The sequence below is a fragment of the Anas acuta genome, chromosome 1, assembly GCF_963932015.1.
Source record: "Anas acuta chromosome 1, bAnaAcu1.1, whole genome shotgun sequence".
In the NCBI taxonomy this organism is placed as follows: domain Eukaryota; kingdom Metazoa; phylum Chordata; class Aves; order Anseriformes; family Anatidae; genus Anas; species Anas acuta.
This window is the reverse complement of record NC_088979.1, coordinates 178883302-178907530: the sequence shown is the minus strand read 5'-3', so window position 1 is coordinate 178907530 and position 24229 is coordinate 178883302. Positions and strand designations below refer to the sequence as shown.

The 24229-nt window shown below is 42.6% G+C and overlaps 1 protein-coding gene across 5 annotated transcripts in view; it reads right to left on the bottom strand.

The window, feature by feature from the left end:
* Positions 1-24229, bottom strand: part of ST7 (suppression of tumorigenicity 7) — a 139723-nt gene that overhangs the window by 44313 nt on the left and 71181 nt on the right. For 4 of the 5 annotated variants that reach the window (XM_068669537.1, XM_068669541.1, XM_068669540.1 and 1 more), the window contains 7 exons: positions 21092-21174; positions 12985-13144; positions 8765-8819; positions 8089-8216; positions 6862-6937; positions 5413-5567; positions 1994-2091 (listed from right to left, as the gene is read on the bottom strand). In XM_068669537.1, the coding sequence (XP_068525638.1) occupies positions 1994-2091; positions 5413-5567; positions 6862-6937; positions 8089-8216; positions 8765-8819; positions 12985-13144; positions 21092-21174 (755 nt within the window). The remainder of the gene's footprint in view (positions 1-1993; positions 2092-5412; positions 5568-6861; positions 6938-8088; positions 8217-8764; positions 8820-12984; positions 13145-21091; positions 21175-24229) is intronic. The other variant, XM_068669538.1, reaches the window with a different exon arrangement.

Sequence of the window (24229 nt, the reverse complement as noted above, 5' to 3'; positions counted from 1 at the left end):
TAAATGCATTATTTATGTCATCCCTGAAAAAATGGTGGCTATGCATTCATCAGAAATAAATGGCTCCATGTCAGTCTAAGAAAAGTGTCTGCAAAGCTGGTGTGACCCTACTCATGCTTTTAATGTACTGGAGATGTGACCCTGAGGTACTGTTGCTTTTATATTTCACCTAGGGACCTGCTAATTCTCAGCTCTGCTCAATCACAACAAAGGTCTCTAGAGGCGTTTAAATGTGGTTCTGAGGATTTGGCTAAGTGTCTGTGGAAAAATACCGAATGCATTGATCTGAGTTGAAGCTCTAGAAGCTGACATTCTGTCTTTCTACCTCCTTTGTCTTGCATCCAGTCCTTTTGTTTCAGCATGATGTTAGAATCACAGAATGATCCATTTTATGTTTCTACTGAGGAAAGTGTTTTCAGTCCTTCCAGTGCCTAACAAATGATGACTTTGGGTTTCCCTGTCATTGTCACTTGCCACGTTATACTTAACTTCAAAACCACAGAATTTTGTCTCTAGTGACAGAATAACCCATTTCTTATAACCAAAGTGTTCTGGGTCTCACTTTCCGTAAGAAACCTAGGACTGGATGGACCTGAGTCCCCGAATCCAGTACTCTGCACGCTGCTAGCCATATATATTGACATCAGCTGCAGAAGGGTTCACAAAAGGGTTCACTGTTTGACATAGCCCTATCTACAAATCACCAAACACATTCAGCAGCCCCTAGTAAGCTCCAGAAGTTGCCATAATTATGACGTGTGACATTTGACTGTGAAATTCAAGATCATATCTTTCTTGTATATTAGTGCCAGAAGTTAGAATTCCAACGCTTTTCCACCTACATTTCGTACAGCATTGATTCCAGTGTGCCTGTGTAACAAAATTCATAAATAATCGTGGAGCTGACTGGACTGAAAACAACATTTTCTCCCAGCTGACTGCCTTGACCGCAAGGCTGCAAACCCAGGTCTTTCCTCCACGTTCCTTTTTCTAGCTGTACAACAGTTTGGTTTCGACAAGTTCTTTTTCAACACCTCTAACTGGGAGCCTGGTGATTCTGGGGGAGTGACAGCTGTGTGTCCGAAAAACCTCGGCAAGAGACATGAAGTGAAAGTTGCTTCCCACTTGCCATCTGGCAGATTATTTAGGATGAGGACTAGCATCACGAACTCTGCTCAGTGGTTTCAAAAATGATCACTGAAGCAGACTTGCTGCCGTGGGTGAGGCAAGTCACCTCCTCAGAGAACTGTGTTCCTAATCTGCATGCAGGATGCCCCACCTGAAGAAACGCTGAGCACTCCTAGCTAACTCTTAACGCTGAGCCTTTTACACACTTGGATCATGTACAGTGCCTCCTGGAGTCTGCTGCCCTTCCTGCCACCCCCCACATTGCTACTGCTTGAGGTTTTGAATTTATAGCCTACAAATTTGGCATACATCTTCCTCCATCTCAGGGGAGAAGTCAGTTTGTTACAGATTGTAACAAACAAGAACGGTTACTTGTTCTTGACATCTCAGTAATAGGTTTTGCATGAATAAATAACACTGTCCTCAGGTCTGTGTAGTGTGACAAACAATGACAGAGCCAAACTGCAGCTTTGTAAGAGAAAACAGAATACTTAAGACATATTTATTAAGTTTGCTGCATTCATTACATGTCCTAGTGGAAGAGGGAGAATTCAGGGGAAAAAAAAAAGTTACGTAACTTTATGATCAAATAATTAAAGACTGCATTCTAATGCACACATACCAGGACGGGAAATTCAGTCTGTATGGGCAACCATCCCTCTGGCATTGTGATTTCATAGTATTGTTTTTGCAATCTTATAAATGATCTGTTAACTTAGTCTTTATGTACACTACACATACAAAATGATCTTCAGCAGTACTGCCTGCTGCAGGAGTGGGTGCTAACTTGTAAGCAAGTGCGTATCATCTCTGTGCTGCTATTACCTACATATCAAAGCAAAACAAACAAAAAATCGAAACTCACATCTCTCATCATTTTCACTGCTTCTCTGGTCCTTCCCAGCTTTCTTGCACACATTGCCAGCCTCCTCTTAATATAAACTAACACATTGGTGTCCCTTCCTGCATAAAAGTAAAGAGACATAATTGACACAATTAATAATGACATAATTAAGATTAAAAATATTTTAAAAAATACATTCATTTGATATTCTAACACAAAAGGAAACAGTTTTCTAAACATTTTTTTTGTTATTTGCTATCATGTAATAAGAAGTTACCAAATTCAGCTGACTTAAATGTGACATAACCACTAAAATCAGTAGAATTACTCTGGATATATGGTGGTTTAAATAAGGATCCACACGTTAGCTGTATTCCACCTATGAAATATAAGTGGATCTGAAGGTAGAGAGCACTGTAGGATATTAGACAGACCATCAAGTAATCAGGCAGGGGAGCGGAACCCCTATGAAGCTAACACTGACACAAAAACTCTGTGGTTATACAGACAGCATTAAATTACTTACCAACTCACATATTTGGTTTAAACAACAGCATCCATGAAACTACGTGTGTCTTAACTGCCTTTTTTTGTAAGTTGTACACGTGTTAATAGGAGATGCAGCAAATCAGATCCTCAGTTGCACTCCACCAGTCTTTTTACCTACTGATTATAAGTACACCCTGACCCTCCCTTTTGCTGAGCCTTTACTTCTTATCTTGTCACCATCTTCAAACTCCTCATGCAGCTAATTATGGATTGCAAATTAGCATCTTTCAGATACAACAATCCGATATGCTGGAAGGTGCCCTGACAACAAAGAAGACAGAAACTAACCAGCTACAGGAGTAAGTCTCTTGGAGAATTCTTACTCCTTTGGTGATCCTTGCTTTCTCATCCTCTCCCTGTAATTTCAATGTGAACTTTTAACGTGCTTCTGGACCAACAGGAAATGTGCAGACAGGTAATCAGCTATAGAATTACCATATCCAGAAAATATAGGACACCTGCTACAAATTATCTTCATGTACACTATGCAGTCTATAAAGATTCGTTTGTTCCTAACATTTTGAAGTCTTTCATAATAAGAACAAGATGTGTGCTGAACACATTCCAAGTGCCTACAAATTGTTTTAAAGCTGTGATTACAATTTTCAGATAGATCAAGCAGCAGGCTGAACGGTCTGACTTGAGAAGAGAAAATAAATAAGGGAGGGAAGGAATTTCATTAGCTATATTTTATATTATGTAATTCCTTATCTCTGTATTGTTTTCTATATATTTAATAAACAATTTATTAGTTACATCTGTTTCGATATGTTTATATAGTGTAACCAAGAGTTATAAATTTCAGGCCACGCTCCCTTCCAGACATTTCAGAAGGAATGGTCAAAACACATTTATACTTGTGAAATCAAGACAACCTTTCAGGCCAAAGTTTTCAGAGGTGACTAATGATTTGGGGTGACTAACATAAGCCACCTTAAAAAGAAGACTGTCTGCACCTTCTATAAACCAGCATCTTTTGAAAGAGGTTAAATTGGGTACCCAAAGTCTGCATCTACTCTTAAAATTCATTCTCTAATGTAAGATAGTGTATGAAAGATACACGAGTATACAGAAATATGGGACAATAAGCTGTTGTTCAAAAATTACAGTGTTTTTCACTCCTTAAAGATGAAACACCTCTTTTCATCCCAAGGTCAACCTGAAGGACTAGAGATGGCACAACAGATATTTCAGAACCATGTTGTAACTGCAAGACGAGGAAAGGAACTGTGGTCTCCTTACAGACATATTTATCCATGGTCCTTGTTTTCCTGAAGAAATGTGAGCTGCCCACCTTTTTAGCCATGCAAGTCCAGCATATAATGTAAGGAATCCTACACGAAGCTCTTGCGTGTAAGGCACCGTTTGAGACTGGAACTTCTCTAACTTCTGTAGGTGCTCACTGAGGTTATTGGTGGAAGAGGAGAGGAGTGGGACAGTCTACCCCTTCTACCAAGCAATGGTCAGAGGTGGCCATCACTTTTCAGCCCTTCCTGCTCTGTGGCAGCGTACTTAATTCTGTGATTCAGCTGGTTGCTTACTCTGCTGTAATGCTGGAGGTTCGGGGTGTCAAACTGGATGCTGATGGTAGTGATATGTACCATCTAGCACACACAGGTTACAAAGGTACCATACTTACATTTGCCTGCACAAACTTAATCAGGATATCTTGGACACCTTGCTCACCAGGATAAGCATCATGACAGTCTTTTATCACTCTTATTGTGTATTTTTCATAGAACTGCTGTCATTTTCTGTGCTTAGGATGGATTGAGTGCACAAATCAAGATTTTGTGGACAACCATAAGCCTGCTAGAACCTGAAAACTGCTTCAAGGGCTCAGCTGCTCTCCATTTGTTTTTCTCCAGAAATAAACAAATCATCATAAATGTATCATCCAAACTATCATTTGATATCCAACAAATGTTTAAAATACTACCCCCAAGATTTATAAAAACTCAGGCTTTCAGGTATAAACTTGTGTGCATTTCTGAGACCACAGATGACAGACAATTTCACTGCGCATAGTTTTTATCAGCAATCTTTGACTTATGTGGAATAGCTAGAGGCTGTGAATTCATGTCCTGAGAAACTTACAGATACCCCAAATATGTCCGTGCTTGTACTTATGCAATTCATTGGTATTACGTTTGCCTGAGGTAGCCATTGTAGATTAAAAATAATCTAGATCTGTTTGCTTTATTTATCTTTTTGTTCATTTACCGGCAGCGAACACTCATCTATTTTCTTGGAATTAAGAAACACCCAGTAAATATCATTACAGCACCTACATCTCCGCACTCAGAACTTTAAAAAACTAGACTTTTAATTACAGCACTAAATTATTCCAGTTGTTAATTTTTATGTTTCTGTGACCTTTCTTAACGAATGCACCTAGCTTTTCAAATGTCACCCTGGTGAATGGGTCTCATTAGCTTTCACACAGCTGATGGACAAAGCTGGCAAAGCACTTTGGTCCCATTTGCATCATTCTTTACTGTTTTTACAGCATGAGCTTATGTTTTCAAAACAGCTAAAGGCATTTCGGTGCAACTTCCTAAATCACTCTCCATCATTTTCTAAGTATCAAACCTCTTTTGGCTCTGCAGCCTTCTCCTTTCTATTAACTAAATGCTACATATTTTCTGCCATGACAGAAAAGATGCATCTGTAATCTCAGTATTGCCAACTCAGTAACAGAATCAGGCAAAAACACTGAAACAGGATATTCTGTTGGCTCTAGGCATGTGGCTCTAGGACCACATTCCAGACAATATACTGAGTGCACAGTTCTGAGAGGGGAAAAAACAAAAAAAAAACAACAAAACAACAAAACAAACCCCTAGACTTCTCCCTTTTTAGAAATAGCTATTCCCTCCAATGAAACTTACTGTGTTGGGCTTCGTACTGGGCACCGTGATGCTGCAATTGCTGGCTGCGCCTGTAACAGCCCTCTCCAGCTTTCAGAGCCTGCTTGAACAGCTTCTCTGCTTCTACAATTGTTGTAGCTTCCTCTTCAGCCAAGAGAATATAGGCAGTGGCACATCTGCAAAAAATGTCAGAGGAAGAACTGTGAAAAAGGTACCTGAAGTAAAAACAATAAAAAGCCATGCAGACTTTAAAGGATGTACCAATTACAGAGGCAAAGGAGTTTTGTCGATATACTGTTCTCACAAACCTTTTTAAATACTCTGACAATTTAGAATTTTTAATTATCTGTGCTCCTCGTCTATTAAGGAGTAAAACCACAAAGCCATTCATTTCACCTCTTTAAATCTCTCTTTACGAATAGGGTGAGCTGCTGAATTGAGATGTCTCTCTCATTGACTATAGAGGGAGCCTAGGTAACTACTTGAGACTCGATGGCCACAGCTTTAACAGCTGAAATTAGATAGGATATAGGCTGTTGACTTCTGTCTGATACAAGTAGCTCATTACTGATGAGATTCTGCTTTATACAGAAACAGAATCAGGCTGCTGCTGCCATCTCTAATCGTGTTTCACACAGTCATCACTTGAGGAATAGGAAACAACAGGTCTGGGTAAAAATGAGACTCCATATGTAAGTAGAATGAATAGGCGTATAGCTCACTGCAAGCAATAGCCTCTTCTGCTATATGCTCCTTCGATTAAACTGCTGTCCAGGCACAAACAGTTGTGTTTGTTTGTTGTTTTTTTTTCCTTCTAACAAAACAAGTGAAGGGCAATCTGTAAGGCATCAGTTTATAAAACTCTAGAATGTGGTAATCTCAGACAGCAACCTAAGGGAGTCTCTGCCTGATGCACTTTGGCAGCATTTGTATAGTTTGCCATGCCAGTAAAGCTTCAGAGCACTGAGTTTACTGTGGGATCCCAGAATGATACATTTCTGATTGAGAAAATAAATAACAGACTCAAAGAAAGTAAGTCCTGAAGTACTACATGTTCCCTCACACTATCAAATGAATATTTCAAAAGGTGTTTATGAGTCCCCTCCTTCTTGCTTCTGTTCAGGACAACTGAGAAATCCAAAAGGGAACTCTCCTGTCCCCATCCCACAAATAAACATATCATCATAAACTCATCAGGAGGCGACTTAATTAACACTTTGCTATGCTAACACAGGGCCCAAAGCCCACTGCCATCAGTGGGAAGACTCCCCATTGTCACCAGTGCCCTAAGGATCTTCTGTGTGGCAAGCACAACATGCAGCTGTGTTTTTTTTTCCTCCCATTGTTGGGCTTCCTGTGACAGGCCTGTAATCATGGTTAAAAATTACTGTAGCAACCCCCCTGCCTTAAGCTATCATCAAGTGGATTTTTAAATGACAGAAAATAAATGCAAGTTTTGTTGTCACTCACTCATTCAATTCCAAAGCTTCATGTGCTGCAGAAATTCGGGCTTGAGGGTTTCTCTCTCTCCAGGCTTTTTGCATTACTATTCAACAAACCAAGCAGACAAGGGGTATATCAATCATTACAGCATTAACAAGAAGAATCTATTGCATTATAATAACAGAATTTACTGTTTTCAGCCTGACTCACTCCAGAGCATTTCAAAGAGCTCAGTGACCACTCAAAAGATACATAATCAACGTGAGCTTCTGCTCCAGATGCTCAGCCTTATCCTTTCATTTAATTCACCTTTTTTCCATGAAAAAGTCTGACTGAGGAATCATGCTATCTGCATTGTTACATGCAGAGAGGGCAAGCAGCTTTTTCATCTGGGGGAGGTAGATTCCACGGGGCACAACAGAAAACAAGGACAGATGGGTTACTTATTCCAGTTCCTTAATGTGCTGTTGCTTTAGGAGCACGTTAAATGGAAACAACATCCAGGCTAGTTGGACCACCTCGTAATTAGCCCACAGTGTTCAGAAAGTAGGATTCATGTTTCTCCTGTGTCAAAAAAGCACAGTGTGTTCTCCTTTGTAATTATGCCCTCAGAATACTGCGCCCAACTGCCAGTGTGTCTCCTTTCTTAAGAGATCCTAAGATTTGTCTCTTCAGATGCAAATTCTGATGATCAAAATCATTGTTGTGCACTTTAGCTGAACCAAAATCTGCACGTGGACTTAACGGTAAAGGCTTAATGCCACTAAATCTGCTTATATCAAATTCAGCTCTAAGTGTGTTGTTCCTTTTATTTATTTAATTATCATTTTACAGCGTTTCTAACTGTGGCAGGGTATGAAACACAGGACTCAGGTTTTACACAAGCTCTCCTCTGTCAGCAGAGACTAAATGAGGCCTGGATAATGTAACTCAGTATACTACACTGCAGCTGGAGGCAAATTAAGCTCTATCTGTTTGAAGCCACTGCAAGAAACAGGAGGAAAACATAAGCTTTACACTTGTAAGTGGTACCTTGAATGACTTCAGCAAGAAACTAGAACAAAATAGTGACACAAATTTGATAGCGTATTCCTATATAGATACTTGTACAGATCTAGCATAGTACCACAGCAACAGCTTTCCAGGTATGATTAAACTTTACCTTTCTTAATCTACCTGAGAGAACTGATGTCTGCATTTTTTCTGCAGCAGTTCAAAATAATCATTAACCTACTAGCAAAAATGGTTGCTCACAACATCTCTTACTAGCATCTGCAGGCCGTAAATGATCCGTGTCACATGTGAAGAATGTCTGATGGTCCTGTGCTGAAAGATTCATATCGTAGTAAGTCAAGGGTTCTCTCCCTGTTACCCACGTATACCTGCAAACATGTCAACAGAGAGACAGTTTGGTTAATGAGGTCACATTCAGCAAAACCTACAGAAAAGTAGTGTCTGAGATGTTAGAAATGAAAACGCTAGCCAATCTTCTAACCAACTGCATTTCACTGTACTGTGATGGAGCAACAGCAGTTGAACATGAGCTAATGAGGACGTTGGAAAGTACTTACTGGCAATCTATAACACACGTGTTCAAGCATCAAGACTATGGGAAACCTAGATATTATTCATTAGGTTGTTTACTAAAACTGATTTGAACAGAGTTACTATATTAGCGCACCAGCTACACTGCACTTAGGTGTTCTGGTTTTTCTAAGGATACCAAAAAAATGACAGAAATACCAAGTGCATGAATTTAAATTCCTTTTCTTTGAGAAACATTTTACAAATGACAGAAAAAAAAACTGGTAAGAGCACAGGTGTCCACAGTTGTGTCTCTTTTTGCATCCCTGAGTTGGATTAATGGAAATGTACGATTAAGGGCCTTAACCAGGTACCATACCTGAAGCTGTAACATCACAGCACTTACCGATTATATTCAGCTCCTCTGAACAGATTTAAAGGATTTCGCCAGACTTTGCATTCTGTCATAAACAGAAACAGACAATAATGAATCTCTCCCAAATTAAAATGCAACTTGAGGTTTAATAGAAACATCAGTTACCTTCTAATGAGCTTTAATTAACTTCTATTTTCTATAGGTGTGAAATGAAAAAATAAAGAGAATAAGAGATGCAGATAAGCAGATTGTTCTTCCCTTTTTAAATAATAATTTCACTATAAATTAGTATTAACAAATGATGTAATTCCAGACAAATAACCCCAACAACGCTCCAAATGCCAGGTGAAAAAGACAATACCAATTAGTGCTGGGACTCACATTTACCATATGGCAAATCTGAAAAGGGCTCACACTGGGTTACTGCACTGAAAAACAGCAATTAACTCCATCCCTATGGACTTGTTATTTCTACAGAAAAACCGCGCTGCCTGGTTGATACTGTAAATCACTGAGAATCTCAGCTGCAACTGCCAGTTTTAATTCTTCCTTAGCTTATCCATCGCAACATCTGCTGACCTTACTTAAATTCCTTAAGAATCCCAGGGCTGACAAAGTAGTATCAAGTTGATTGGCAGAGAAAAGTTCATTGCAAAGGTTTGGGAACACGATAAACATTTCATCTACTTCTCTCAGGGAAAAAGAAATAAAATTCTTCATGGTACAGGTAGGAAGAGATAAAAAAATAATCCACAACAACATCATTTAGAACAGAAGTAAAAAAAAAAAATCGGTTTCTATAGCTTTTGAAAAGCTGAAGTCTTAATTATAGCTTTTCTTGCTTTAATTTAACACCAGATCTGTTCTCTTGAGTTCACCAAAGACAATTCACTCCTGTGAAAGCGAAACCAGGATCAAACCCAGTATTTGCAGCACAGACTCGTTGTTTCACCACAAATCTGTTCCTTGATGACCCTCGTTCAGTGCTCTGCAAAAGCCCATCAGCAGCATTGGACTTGCAGCATTTTACCGTCTGCTTTCCATCACCAAAAACCAACCAGCACGTTTTTCCCAATGAGGTTCAGTAACATCATTTCTAAAGAGATCTGCATCAGTTTTCAGGCAGGGTACCCACCCTGCTTCATACAATGCTGGCAAGTTTCTGTCTGGTCCATTAAAGTAAGGGACAAACTCAAAATGACAAGTGAAGCCTTTGTCTGTGTTCATGGACCTAGCTCTCACTTCTGAGCATGAAGCTCAAGTGGCAAGGAGGGAAAGCATTTTACGTAAAGGATTTGTAGGAACGTAACACCTGCAACTCCACAAAAACTAGTCAAATGGCAGAGGTGGTGGTGGGCTCTCAGCTTGGGCCCTGCACGGCATAACATGAGCATCAAACACTGACATGGGAAAGGGAAGGTGGCTGGGAAGAATACAGGCAGTGACTGCACACCTGCATCTCTCAGCTAACCACTTCATCGTGTAGCCAGTATCGGAAAGCTCCACTGGTTTGCTCACAGAAGCGTTCAATCAATGTTCAGCTGCTGGCCTGTGTAGCCCAAGGGCACGGCTCTTTGTCAAGCTTCAATCTGACAGCTCTCACATACTGGGACTTGCAATCCATAGTAAATATTAAACCAATATCAGCCTCCTCAGAGGTTTAATAGTTCCAGAGGTACCATTCAAAGGCTTGGCTTACTCTGTTTGCAATAAATAAGATTTGCCAACAACTATTTGATGGCAGTGATACCATTCATCGCGCTAATCTTATTCAAATTTTTGCTTTGTGTGGGCACGGCACTTCCACGCTGTAGCAGGGGAAGGGGGGCTGGGGAACACAAAGGAGAGGCGAAGAAGGCATTTTTATTACCACCTCCTCCTGTCCTGGGGGTAGTTTGGCATCTGTCTGGGTAGTTAAACATGATGAGCTCTTCGTTGCTTTTGTCTTGGGATCTGCTGATACCATGGTTTCAGTGCAGTAATCTTCCAAATAATTCTTCCAGACTTTCTGAGGATGAACTTACTTACTGCGATATTCTACAACAGTCAAACATCTATGTAGGAAAACATGGTGAACCAAGTGAAAAAGCCATCTTCAACTTGTTGAATAGTGAAAGAAATATCCCAGGATGGACGCTTGACAGACTCAAAAGGTTGCCTTTTCTGTTGCATTACAAACTAGTAACACACTATAACTATGTCCTTATTTTGTATAGGCAATACAGACTTCTTGAATATTACTCTTTCAGGCCTTGACTCAATGGTCACGTTTTGAGCACTGGTATCTTTCTGGAAGCATGAATAGCAGGCTTTCTGTACAGGCACACTGTACAAAGACACTGTTGGAGGAATTTGTAGAAGCGAGAGCCTGTGCACTGAAAGCAAACCCACTCCCTGACTGCTTCTTTGTATCAGGAAAGTCAAGATGCTTGGGTGAACCTCATTAGTCAAAATACTGTGCCTTCTGCTTTAAAATGATGGGAGTTATTTCGGAGTTGCTGAAGTGTGACAGCACACACTGATGAGTGCACACAGGTGTTTCCACACCACCCCGTTCACCCAAATCTAATATCCTGCACCACGCAGCGCTGCTATTCGTGGCCTCTCCTCAGATGGGAATGACAGCAGCTGAATCTGCAGTGCTATATGGAGGCTTCCCCAGGTGGGAATACCCAGCAGAGAGCAAGGGTTTTTGAGGCCACTTACTTTATTTAACTTGTGAGTTCAAAGCTAATTTTTGCTTGCTTGTTTTCATGAGCACTGACGAGCAGAAGTTGCCAGGTACAGACAGAGGTACCTCAGTTGCTAAACAATGTGTTGTTTTTAACTGAATTTGTTCTTTTTGTCTTTTCCTCATTTGTCTATTCTGATATATTTTAAAAGCCTGTAGAGGAAACAAATTTAAGTGTAGCCTAATTGACTCTGGGGTCACATCCCCAGTGAAAGCTGAATTAATTTCCAATATTACAATCTCTGTGCCCAGCTTAGGCTGAAACAGTTAAACCTCATTTTACAGATGAGGAAAGCAAAGCAATGAGACCCCTGCTCTGACTTCTGACGCAGTATCTACAGCTCCAGCCAGACGCCTGAGTCTGTCACAGCTTCCTCACCCCTCGTGGTCCTGAGTCCATGCCCCAGGCAGTAGAGGCAGCCAAGCAGGGCCCTGTCAGCTCCCCAGGATCCCCGGCCAGCCCTGGTGGATCAGTGCTCCAGGGGCTGATGCACCTCAGGAGGGCTGTTCCTCGGCGGTCCCGGCTCTGTAAGGGGGACTAGGAGACCTGCAGAGATGGCTGGTCTGTGGGAGAGCTGGGGCAGGACACAGCTGGCTCAGTTCAACACCGCGAGGTGTCAGAGCTCGCTACTCCTGGTTTAATATTGTCTTTTTCACCGGAGCAAATATATGCGTGTTCGTTATAATTAAACAGAAGTGTGTAACAAAAATTACAGCTCATACGTTTTTACCCTTCATGTAAGGCTGTCGACACACCTCCTAAACCCTATGTTCATTCAGAATAATTAGGTGCATTAGAAACGAGGCCCCAGCACGTCATGGACAGCTTTTCAACTGCCCAGACTCAGACTCCATCAGCCTGGTTGGCAGCACCCACTGAATTTCGTAGGAGCTGTGAAAGCTCAGGAAAATCTATCCCAAATGCCTGAAATCAGGCACCCTGAACTGGAGGCCTCTGTTTCAAACCCAGCTGCGTTAGGACTTGCCCAAAGCCACCAAGCAACTCAGCAGCAGAGCCGGGAATGGAACAAGCCCTTAGGCTAGTAAGAGCCACTGTGCTTCTGCTTGCTGAAGGGAAATCCGAATGCTGCTCGCTTACTGCTCACATTATCTAAAAAATAAAGCAAAGTAGCAGATGGGCAATCAGTTTTTCTGATCATTTCTGACAATGTGCTTCCCGTTTTTTTATATGTGCTTTTAATTCCTGGAAAGAACTACAAGGAAAAGCCTTTAGAAACGATATGGCAGAAAGAGCAAGCATAAGGCATGCGGGGGGGCTTCAGGAGGGGAGCAAGTCGCCACCTCAGCACCTCAGCCTGGGCGAGTGGCGTCGGTCAGGGCGAGGGATTAATGGGGCAGCCCTGTGCAGGAGGCACTTGGCTGGCCCTTGGCTCCTCAGGGCTGACCCCTGGCTCCTCAGGGCTGGCTCCTGGCTGCTGGGGGCCGGTTCCTGGCTCCCCACGGGCAGCGCCGAGGGCCGGGGTCCCGCGGGGGGTGACACCAGCACAGCGCCCCTCACCTGAGACGCTCTGGCGGCTGGAGTCCGCCTCGCCGCCGGCGGCGTTGGCCGTGCTGGGCGCGCTGTTGTCCACCCCGCCCAGCAGAGGTCGCAGGTGGCTCACCGAGACCTGCTCGATGAAGGACGTGCCGTACTTGCGGAAGTACCACCACTCGAAGATCTGCAACACAGCCGTCACTGGCACCACGGACCCCGCCGCAGCCCCCCGCCGCCGCCCCCGCCCCCGCCCCCGCCCCCGGGGGTGCCGGGGGCTCGCAGCCCGCCCGCCTTCCCTGCTGCCGGGAGGCCGCCTTCCTCCGGCAGCAACAGCGAAAAATCCCATCCCTTACACCAAATCCCGTCCTTCGGAGGCTTTGAACATTGCGAGGAACGTTGTTTTGAGGTGACATCTAACGGGAGCCCCGCTCCGCCCATCCCAGGCGAGGCTGCACGCAGGGCTGTGCTCCTGCCGCAGCCGCCTCCCTCCACGGGCAGTGCAAAAAAGGTGAGGAAAGGCAGCTTTGCTCCTCTGCCTGGCAATGCCTCCGAAGGATCCCACCACATTTCATTTAAAGAACGTTTAAAGTACCGAACAACACCCCAAAAAACAATCTTACACCTTTTAAAGGATTATTTTTTTTCCCCCAACAGAGCCAGCTGTGTTTGGTTTTGTATTCCTGACTTAGCATGATTCTGAACTAAATTTCAGGCTTTTGGTTCAGCTAGAAAATCAGAAATATATATATATATTTACATAGCTCTGCTTAACAAATTCCACAGCCTAAAAGAACCCCTGGAAATTGAAATTATGCACATAAATACACGTTTGCTGTATTTTCACAGAGAAATTATATTTTGGGGGTAAGAACAGACATTTTAGGAAACCACAGAAACCTGGAAATGAAGACTATTTCACATAAACAGGAAGAAGATTTTGAGTGCAGCACACACTTCAAATGAGTATATCCTGAAGGGTTTACAAGGCTTCAGGCTGTGAGACACCCGGAGTCTGCAGCGAGGTTCACATTGGGCTCCACGCCTTCCCTGAATCGCTCCTGAATCACCAAAAATGGTCTCTGTATTTCTGTATTTTTTTCTTTTTTAAAGTCCTCTTGAGCTCTTTATATAATCGAACCAACTTCTCTCAGTCTCCATAGGATTGTCTGTAAAGTTTACTTCTTTTTCTTTTTTTCTTCAAACCATTCCACAGGGGAGAAACTCCATAGGGGCACAGCAAGAAAGAATTCCTCTCCAAAGGTTACTGTGATACCTTCAGCACTGGGGCTTCCCCTAAGTCCAGCTGTGTTGTTAAAGTATCCAAGACCATTCATATGGAAGAAGCTGATGCTAACTGTGCTGGATGGAGTGGGAACGTAGCTGGTGGCCATAGATCAACTTCACACAAGCATGTGTGGCAGCCCTGGAGACCACTTGGTCCCCAAAACAAGCTAATGGCTCTTCTTGGAGACATCAACAAGGAAGAATAAAGCAGTTTTATGAGGAGAAGACAGAACAGCTACTAACGTGAACAGATAAAGGTCACAGGCACTGGGGAAGATAAACAGATGCTCACAGGGAAACCAGAACATAAACACATCTGGATCTTTGTGAACTCTGCATTCCTGGCAAGTCACTGAAATCCCTCACAGCATGTAGAGCTCCTACCTGGGTTTGTCACTCTGTGTGTTCCCTTGGGATACACCTGGGTGGGAAGACCCGCGAGGAAGTATCACTGCATGCTGCTCTGCACTGATGCACTTCCCAGGCATCCACCACCGCCTGTGCTTCTCCAAATGCTAGGGATGATGGACAGGGAGCTGGCACAGGCGAGTCTTTGGGTTTAGCTCTTCTCATGTTCTTATACAACGCTTTCTGAAGGGTTGAGAATCTAAATCTTACAATACAAGAGTGCATCATAACCTAAGCAGCCAAGATATGGCCGACCATCAGAGAAAGACCGTGCTGTAAGATACAGTCACAGCTCTGCCATTAGTGTATACTTTTGTACTGTCTTTGGCAACTTTGAAGCCTGAACACAACTGAAGCCACATTTGTGCCTATCCAAAGCCTCAAAGGACACGGTTTTAAGGAATCAAGGATTATAGTTTTGTACTGAGACACAGGACACTGAGTATCACTGTAACAGAGCCAGGGACTGAAGTACAGCTTGCCAGACTGGCCTCTCAAAACTCTTGGTAGTTAGATTGTCATCTAACTGGCTTCATACTTTCTTTAAGGGAAAAAAATAAAACATGTTAATGATTCCCTGCTTATTATTTCAACTACAAACAGCTTTTACATAAAAAGAAAAAAAAAAAAAGAGCACTTGTGACCTCATTTGCCCTGCATAACTGTACACAAATTGGGAAACTGTCACACTGAATTTCAGTGAAACTGAGGATACAAGCAGAAAGAATGCATGCATGCTGTCACTACTACGGTTCAGCTGAGTGACAGGAACTTGTCAAAACATGTGGTACAGCTGTAAGTTCCTCCTTAGCCTTACAAATACATTAATTACTTTTTAAAGGGGGATTAAAGCTCCTAAATCTTCTAAGACATCTTTGAGAAATATTTGCAATGTTGAGTGAATCCAGTGCCAGGGAACACAAACCAGATCTCAGTGCATACCAGCTCCTAGAAAATGAAGCCATAAATCATCACCACAATATGCCTTTGCTTAGAGTGATTTGTTCAGGGTGTATGAGAAGGTAATATGTAATCTGGTTTTGAAGTCGAAACAATAAATTGCCTTTGCAGTATTTCTGCACCTTTCTCAGACAGCGTCAGCCGTTTTGAAACCTGATTTTTTATAACCAAGTTTTATTTCTAACTGTACCAGCCAGTTTGAAGGCAATGTGAAGTCAACAAGCTTTTGACAGTTCAGCAGAAATCATCTGGCAGAATAATAGTGAACTACAAGGATTAATTACCTGTAGAAAGAGATCTGGATCAGAGAGGAAATTAGGGAGAAAAGTCATTTCTGCACCACCTCTGAAAGTAAAGCCACCTCACTTAGTGGTATTTACCTTTACAAGAAGGTGTCTCTGCCCATGGCAGGGGGTTGGAACTGGGTGATCTTTAAGGTCCCTTCCCACCCAAACCATTCTGTGACTGAATGATTCATTTCTCTCATACACATAGGGTGGAAGGGAAGCTCATCTTCACAGCAGTAGCAAATTTCTCTGGGTTCTCTCTAGCTGATGCCTGTTCTTTCATATCTGATCAGGGTCACACAACTCCAGACTCTCAAAGGATCTTTAAACCTTCACAAAGGCCAAGTTAAAAACCTGTTCTGAACATTTTCAGGTTTGTGTTTTGAAGTCCAAATCTAGAAATCTTGTTTTTCAGTCTGGTAGGGGTCATGCTTAATGTAAGAATATTTGACTTTGGAAAACCCTTAAGGATGACTTCTACAAGTGCATGGCTATGAACAAAAAAAACAGCTCATATGCAGCAAAGATATTTGGGTCAAATAAAAGCTGGTTAATCACTCATAAATCTGAAAGCATTTCAGATACTTGTTATGGACCTTTTTTGCCTTTGCTTCTCTATGCAGGTACTTCCCCTGTGTGATGAAAACATCACAGTTCCTCTCTTTCTGATCTCTGCTCTCACATAAGAGATCTCACAATCCCAGATTGTTTTATTTCTCTGTGCAACAACAAATCCATTCTGCATCCCTTGGATTATCTGATCTTCCCTCTTCGATTTTCAGAGCAGATACTCCACCAGAAATGCATCAGTCCACAAGGGACGGTTTTGATGGCTGTTCTCACTGGACCAAATACATCTATCAGCAGTCTGAATTATGCTTTCCTGTTTATCATATCCAAGACAGGCATCCTCTCTTACAGTGACTACTCTCCGTAGTCCTCTCCCAGTGTGCATATTGAGTCTTCAGCTGAAAGAGTAAAGAATTTCATTTGCAGGCAACTTCCACAGCTCAGGGCTCTCATTCAGACTTCTAATTAGACATCCGGGTCTCTGAGGAGTCAGATTTGGAATGCTCTTCTAATATGAGGGGCGGTAACAACCAATCTAATGGATCTAAATGAGGCTTACTCCCTTGAGGAGCAGGATGATGACAGCAGAGCATTCAATGGTTAAGCCCCTGTGATAAATAAAACAGGAGCACAGCACGTGTTGGACTGGCTCTGTCATCCACACTGTTTATTTGTCAGCACACTGCCCGGCCTGCGTCAACTCTCCCTGACAATGACTGGACGTGTTCAAGGGATATCACAGCCCAGGGGCTGTTCCCAGTAGACAGTATGGGGAAGATCATCCTGCTTTGGGAAGCAAGAGTGTTTATCCATACGGATGTGATGATACAATGCTACTTGTTCTTGAACAGAGAAAACCCCTTTGTCTGCGATGCTAGCAACCACCTTATGCAAAATAACTCTTTACCTACATTTTACCTGCCTCTGAAAACAAAGAAAGGGAAAAGAAAATAATATATTGCCTGGCCTGACCACAGGACTTCTCTCAGTGCTTGGTAGGTGCCACTTGTTATGCCTTCAGCAGGTTACAGGCTGCCATCCTGCAGACCCTTCCTCTCTCATCAGCTACCTGGCAAATGCTTCCAATTTCTCAGGAGCTCCCTACAAGGCCTCTGCCCTTCCCGACCTGCCAGCCTCCACCGAGCAGAGCAGAAGCTTTGAACAATTACCACGTATCAGTCTTCAGCTGCCAAAGATTGTCCCTGTGCAAACGTCAGACTTCCACAGAATCTGTGGGAACACCCAGAATTCGGGCAGCTCTCTGCCCCTCTGCAGCAGACTACACAAAGGTAGCAGAACAAATAAATAAACACAGAATAACAGTTAATATCAACAAGAAATAATTTGTGTCCTTTTTGAGACTTCCTGCACTAGCACCATCAGCTGCAAAAAAGCAGAAAACTTGTTATTTTCCCCAAGCTCTGCCAGGGAATAATAAGGCATTCTTGGTGGAGCTTCGAGACTGGGGCTCACTGCTGCCTGAGGTTTGTTAACCCAGACTCTATCAGCTTGCAGTCCAAATGCCACAACAACTTTCACTCTGGGGGTAACATATTAAATATGCAGCCTTACTGAGAAACCTCGGTGGCATTTAGGAACACAGCTGCAGTTCACAGCATTTACCTGACACCAGTTGTGTTCCGTGTTACCCTACCTGTGGCAAACTTCAGCCTCTTGACACCAACTACAACACAGCTCCACTGGATTCTCTGAGTCAGAGCCCTGTTTTTCACTGAATCGAAAGTAACTCTGGTGGAACCAAGTTTCCAATGTAATATTTTTAATGTAGTTTGAGACTTAATTTAGTTCCTATTCTTAATGTCAAAAATAGGTGCTGGGGTGAATTCAAAGGATGCTAAGTTGTTCATTTTAAACTACGTGCTGTAAAGTAATTATTAAGGAGAATGGTTGAGATAGAAAAGACTTTTCTGTACTGTTCTGAGCTATGCAGAAAAGAAAAAGGGTTTGACATCCTTGCTTCGAATCGCATCATCTACAGTGAGGCCAGAATTTTACCTTAAGAATGAAAACAAAGTAAGAGACAAAATAAGACAGGAGAGCACTGTTCTGCAAAGGAGTCACGTAGCATACAATTCCCCAGAGCTGAACTCTGCAGAGTCATTGTTTCATGATCCAAACATGAAACAGAAAAAGCATTCACTTTCCCATTGGTCACTACACTTCTGAAATGATGGAATTTTCCTTCATTTCATAACCTGCTGTGCTGTGATTTCTCCTTCTGATTGGGAATCGCAGCCCACCAGTAGTGGAAACAAATCTGCCACACCATATGGTGGAAAATTCCAAGAACTATCAGTACATCTATTCTGACAGATACCCTAGTGATGTAGATTTGAGAGGAGAATGTTTGTTTTATGAAAGGGTTCCATTTAATACCACCAGCAGGTCTCAGAACCCTTCAGAACTGCGATGCTGCATGACAGGTAAGTGGGTGGCATTGTAAGCAATTCAGCATGTTACAGGGCCATTGGTAAACAGCAATATTGTTACGAAATAATAAATCTGAAGCGTAATTGGGATAGAGACTGGCTAGCACTACCTCAGTGGAACTTGCCCGGTTGTCTTTCCTGATGATGATCCTGATGATGATGATCCTGATGATGACCATTCTCCATGGTCTACTTAAGCTGCAGTTTCTTTTTTCCATGGCCATCCCTGCTGAGTTCTTTTTCCATCATCCAGTTTACAGATCACATGTTCCTCTCAGCACATACACTTTCCCTACAGCCTAGGGTTCCTGACTGTCACCTGCCTGGCCTATGTGTCTTTTGCATGTTTAGGATGGTGGCGTATAATCAGCAAAAACTGACAGCAGAAGTGATGGTCCACAAAAAAGGCTTTCAACACAAAATAGGCTTTCAGTCTTCTTTTAGTCTTTGTCTATACCTCCATCACCGCACTGTTCCTTTAATTTATTCATAAAGGACTCTGTCATGCACCATTTAGTGAAATTTCTCTGGTTAAGGCTCACTCGATCTTACCTCTTCTTGGAAGACTTCTGTAGGTGCCCTTTTCCCCTTTACCATATCACAGCCATGAATGCAACTTGCCACCTGCTTCTTGCACTTTCCATCCAAGCACCGCACTTAGCAATTTCTTGCTCACAAGTCTCCTACTGAGCTCATTCCTCGGAAATTGCCTTCCTGACTACAGTACAAAATGTAACTACATTTGCTATCATGCTATACACAGGCACTTTAGTTACAAATAATCTAGCCTCTCTCTCAGGTTTTTGTTCCTGTTTGATTTTGTAACATATTTCCATAGATACAGACTATTTTTTTCCTTGCCACTTCCTCCAGCTGTCTTCGATGTCCAGCAACAAATATGGGATTGTGCCTGTGGAACCCATGTATTTCCCTCACTCCTCATCTTGTTCATGGGGCCTGGCCTTTTGATGCTTCTCCTTTCTGAGCGAGATTACTGAGATTACTGAATTTAACTTTCCTCCTGTGCGTTTTGTTGCACCAACTCTTGCAGGTCTGGCTGCTGCACCTCAGCGTTCATGTTCTGAAAGAACTGCGGATGTCTCCAGAGCTCCGTCCTGTGCTTTGGGGCTCGATCCATGCAGTCATGCTGAATGCCCAAGGTGCAGGCATTAAGTAATTGCTTTCTGCCACAAGCAAACCCCAGAGCAAGGCAGAGCAGCAGTGCACCTGATGCTTTATACCTGAAATCATCCAAGTGATGAGAGTCTCACAGGCATTTAGGAGTGAAGGATGGCATTTCTTTGTCTACAACAAGCAGTGTGCAAGTGAGAGCTCCTCTGAGGTCAGCAGATACATGGTGACATGAACCAGCCCCCGGTGTTGACCTTCATTTGTGTCAGCAGAAAGCCACTCTCAGCTTTACTCAGCGTAAGCATAATACCCAAAGAACATCTTGCAGGTTGTTGGACTTTTTTACCTCAGTTTGTTTCTGTGAAGACACTGAATAAAATCCAGAGCAAATGCTCTGTTTTCGACTCCTGCACTGTGATGGCATTGTGATTCAGTCCCCTGCATCGATTTGCACGATGAAGCCCTCAGGGATTATACATGGGAGGAGGTTGTTTTTGTTTGTTTGTTTTTTTTAAAGTGGTTTGAAAATATTCTTTAGACCTTTTAACAAATAGGCAGACATGCATTGAGAAAGATTTTTAAAGTGAAGATGTGAAATAATCTGCCTTTGGAATTGTGGCAGTAAAACTAGGCATGTTGCTGATATTCTAGTCACTGTTTCTCTAGGAAATCCTGCTGCAACTGTCTAAACTGAGCAAGCGAAGCTGAGAGAGTTGGTGCCTCTCCTCCTCTTCTTTTCACCACTCCTGTTATTTCTGTAGTACTTGTCAATGGAAGCACTTAATGTGCAAGCACTTGTTCTGATGTATTATAGGGTTGTTTGTTAGCAGGGCACACTGTCCTTCAAGATTTTTTTCTTCAAAGAAATATAGTGCTGAAGCATTTCCTCTCTTTTTTAAACAGAAATAGAAGGGCAAAATTTATGTGCTGCAAAATGTAGGCTTAGAAAACAAAAACGACACCCATTGATCTCATCAAAGCTTAAAATCCCATTCTGCATGAATCAATTTGTAAAGTCACATTAATATATCTGGTACTTACCAAAATAAGTCCTGAGATTAATGAGGAGGTGCCTGTCAGGGCAACATAGAACTTGGGGGTTAACGTGTTCAAAAACATACTCACTGCAAAAGAGAAAAAAAAAAAGAGAGGAAACCATGAGTACAAGAGCAGGACATGTTCACCCCATGCGTCCCCTCCTCCTCCCAGCTGCTTTCCAACTTCAAGCAAGTTATTAGCTTAATTCTGATAAAAAACTTCCAAGAACATCCTGTTTCATCTGCCTCGCAAGACGAAGTAGAAGATGAGACCGACATGCAGAGTTTTGTTTTCACTAGAGTCAATCACAAGGCAATGTAAACCAGTCACACACATGTACGGACGGGTCTCTCCTACTGCAGCCAGCATTCTGCTGCCCCTGACTTCAGGATTCCCTGTGATATATGAAGATATCTGGTTATCTGCCTCTGCTACTCCATCGCAGTTAGAAATCTTATGGGTTGGTCTCGATGTGTGGCATCCAACTTTGTCTCAACATCCTGCATCATCTTTGTTGGAACAATTTCTTAAAGCCTGTTATTTTCATTGCCTTCATTCTTCATTCCTCACTTACAAAGTAGGAGATAAAAGCCTTTCCCTAACTCGTTCCTCTGCATTACAGTTAGTGAAGCACACAGATAGTACGGCAATAGTGAATAAATGCGTAACACAGATTAGGAAAAGACCTAACAGGCTTTCTGATAGATTTTATTAAAACAACAGCAACAACAACACCACTATCCAGATCATCTATGATATAATCTGCCCTATCCAGGGCAGAAGCAAAGCCAGACAAGCTGCAAGCACAACAAAACCATTTGTACGCACTCCTGGAAATTCAAAGGGCTTTTCTAGTCCTATCACATTGTGGAAGCTGCTAAGAGAATCAACAGGCAGTCTTGCTCAGCCCCCCCCAGAAAATCCCTATGGACTTGAGAAAATTAAATAACCTTTTAGTAGTTTTTGGATACTCCACAGAAGCTATTAGAGAGAATTGGAGCTCTTAATGCTAAATCCCAGATGTTTGAAGAGAAAACATCACCTACCCATCATCTCCATCTTGTATGAATGGAGTGGCTGTCCATTAAACTGCACAGGGGGGTTAGAATATCGTCTGTAAAAAAACTGCTGGTCCCATCCTGAACTGGTGCCAAAGTATTTCTCATACATACATACACACACACGTGTACATTCATGCATATGTATCAAAATGCTCTAGTCATCTCCATCCGCGTCTGAAGAAGGAGCTGACAGTAGTTAGCAGGTAAATTTAACAGGCTTGTAGCAGCCTACCTACTGAACAGTCATTTAAAAACACTGATAAAAGACCTGTAGATGTAGGCGGGAGGCCCCCTGCTCATGCTGTTCCCTTTAGAAATGACACTTGCTGAAATTAAAGAATGCAGAGCCGAGAAATGAAGGGAAGACAACGACAGTGGGATACAAATCATCAAACATTTGATTAATTTTCCATAACCAGTAAAATAGAAAATTGTTTTCCAGAAATGCATTGCTAAAAGTGATTGAAACGTTGCAAATTAGCTGCTTTGTTTGGATTTTAGCTGTATAGTTAGTCACTGTTGTGTGTTTTTTTTTTTTTCTTGAAAAAGCCATAAATTATTAAAATTTGTCATTTTTTGCTCCACTGGAGTAGCATTAAGCATCAAGCTGATATTGTAAAGAACTAGTTTGTGGCTTTTAATTCCATCTCCCATTATTTTTCACAGATGAACTGGGTGCCAAATTCTCAGTTACTGTGAATCAGCCCAACATCCCCCACCTTACCGTGTGCAGTGTAATCAACCTTACACTGATTTATACTGGCTCTGGCTCAACAGCTGGGATTTTCCCACATCTCATTGCTTTCTTTTTTTCTTGTTTCCATTTTTTTTTTATAATGTCTAATACAAACTGACTTTGAAATAGTAGTCCCTGCTTACTCCAGCCCCAGTACCTACTAAGAAAGAAGAGGAAGACAGACACCAAAATAGCTTTAGCTTCTACAAACCACCCTTGAGTCCTGTAGAAGAAACATTCCTCATCCTGGAATGCAAATGTAAACCAGAGACATAATCAAACAGAGTCACTGGGGATATTTCAGCCTGCCAGTGAAATTGCTTCCTCTGCTGAGGTCAGGATATTCCTGGGAGAAAATACCCTGTCATGGGGTATAGCCATGCATGCCCCCTGTGCAGCCCCGGGCTGCTGCAGTGCCAACAATAACACCAAGAGCCAAGCAGCAGGAGAGCTTTACAGAGGTGCCTTCTCCTCTCCTCCTCTGCCGTAGCTTCACAGCTCATGGAATGCCACAACTTTTCCTATTAAACTGGAAACATTACCCTGGAGGAAATTTGAATTCCAAGGGCATTAAATATAAAAAAATAATTAAATTTACCAAATTTACCATCTGATCCTCCTGCATTTCAGAAGATTCCACGCGAAGGCAGCCATCCGAGCATGGATATAGTCTATTTGCTTTAAATTTCCACCGCCTCTTTCATTAAAAAATGCTGCTAAGAGCACAGAATCCCTGAAGCGGTGACAGCACTCTCACCTACCATCACTGCCTGCTGTCAGTATGCACCACTCCGGGAAAAGCATCCCCCTTGGAAGAGCCCTCCCCACAAAGCAGACTGCAAGCTGCTCACCAGCAGAGCAGAATGAGCGAGCGCCATAAGAATTGATGTTGGCTTTGGTCTGTCACCACCTCTGGTAGGAGCAATTCGTTCTGATTTACAGACAATCAGATCCGAGCGGAGATAGGCTTTTATTTATCTGTCATCTGCACCACGGTTGCTGGTTTATTCCTCACTGGCGTGTATGCTGGTGCTCGTCCGTGCTCTTTGCTAGAGGCTGCTACAGTCGTTCGCTTTTACAGCTTCACCGTGGGGACTGGCGAGGCGAGCAGGAGCGATGCTGGATGCTCTCAGGCCGTGGGGTCCTGACTCCCAGCTGACCAGCACGGCTCTGCTGCTTCATTTGCAGTTGCACACAATTAGCAGAGCTACTTAGCAGGCCTGCTTCTCTCTAATCCCTCTGCTGTTCTTCCCACTGATTAATAAAAGAATCTTCTGTTCCGTTATGAAAACTATCAACTTCTGCCAATTATTAACCACCTCCCCGGTCCCTTTGTCTCTGTAA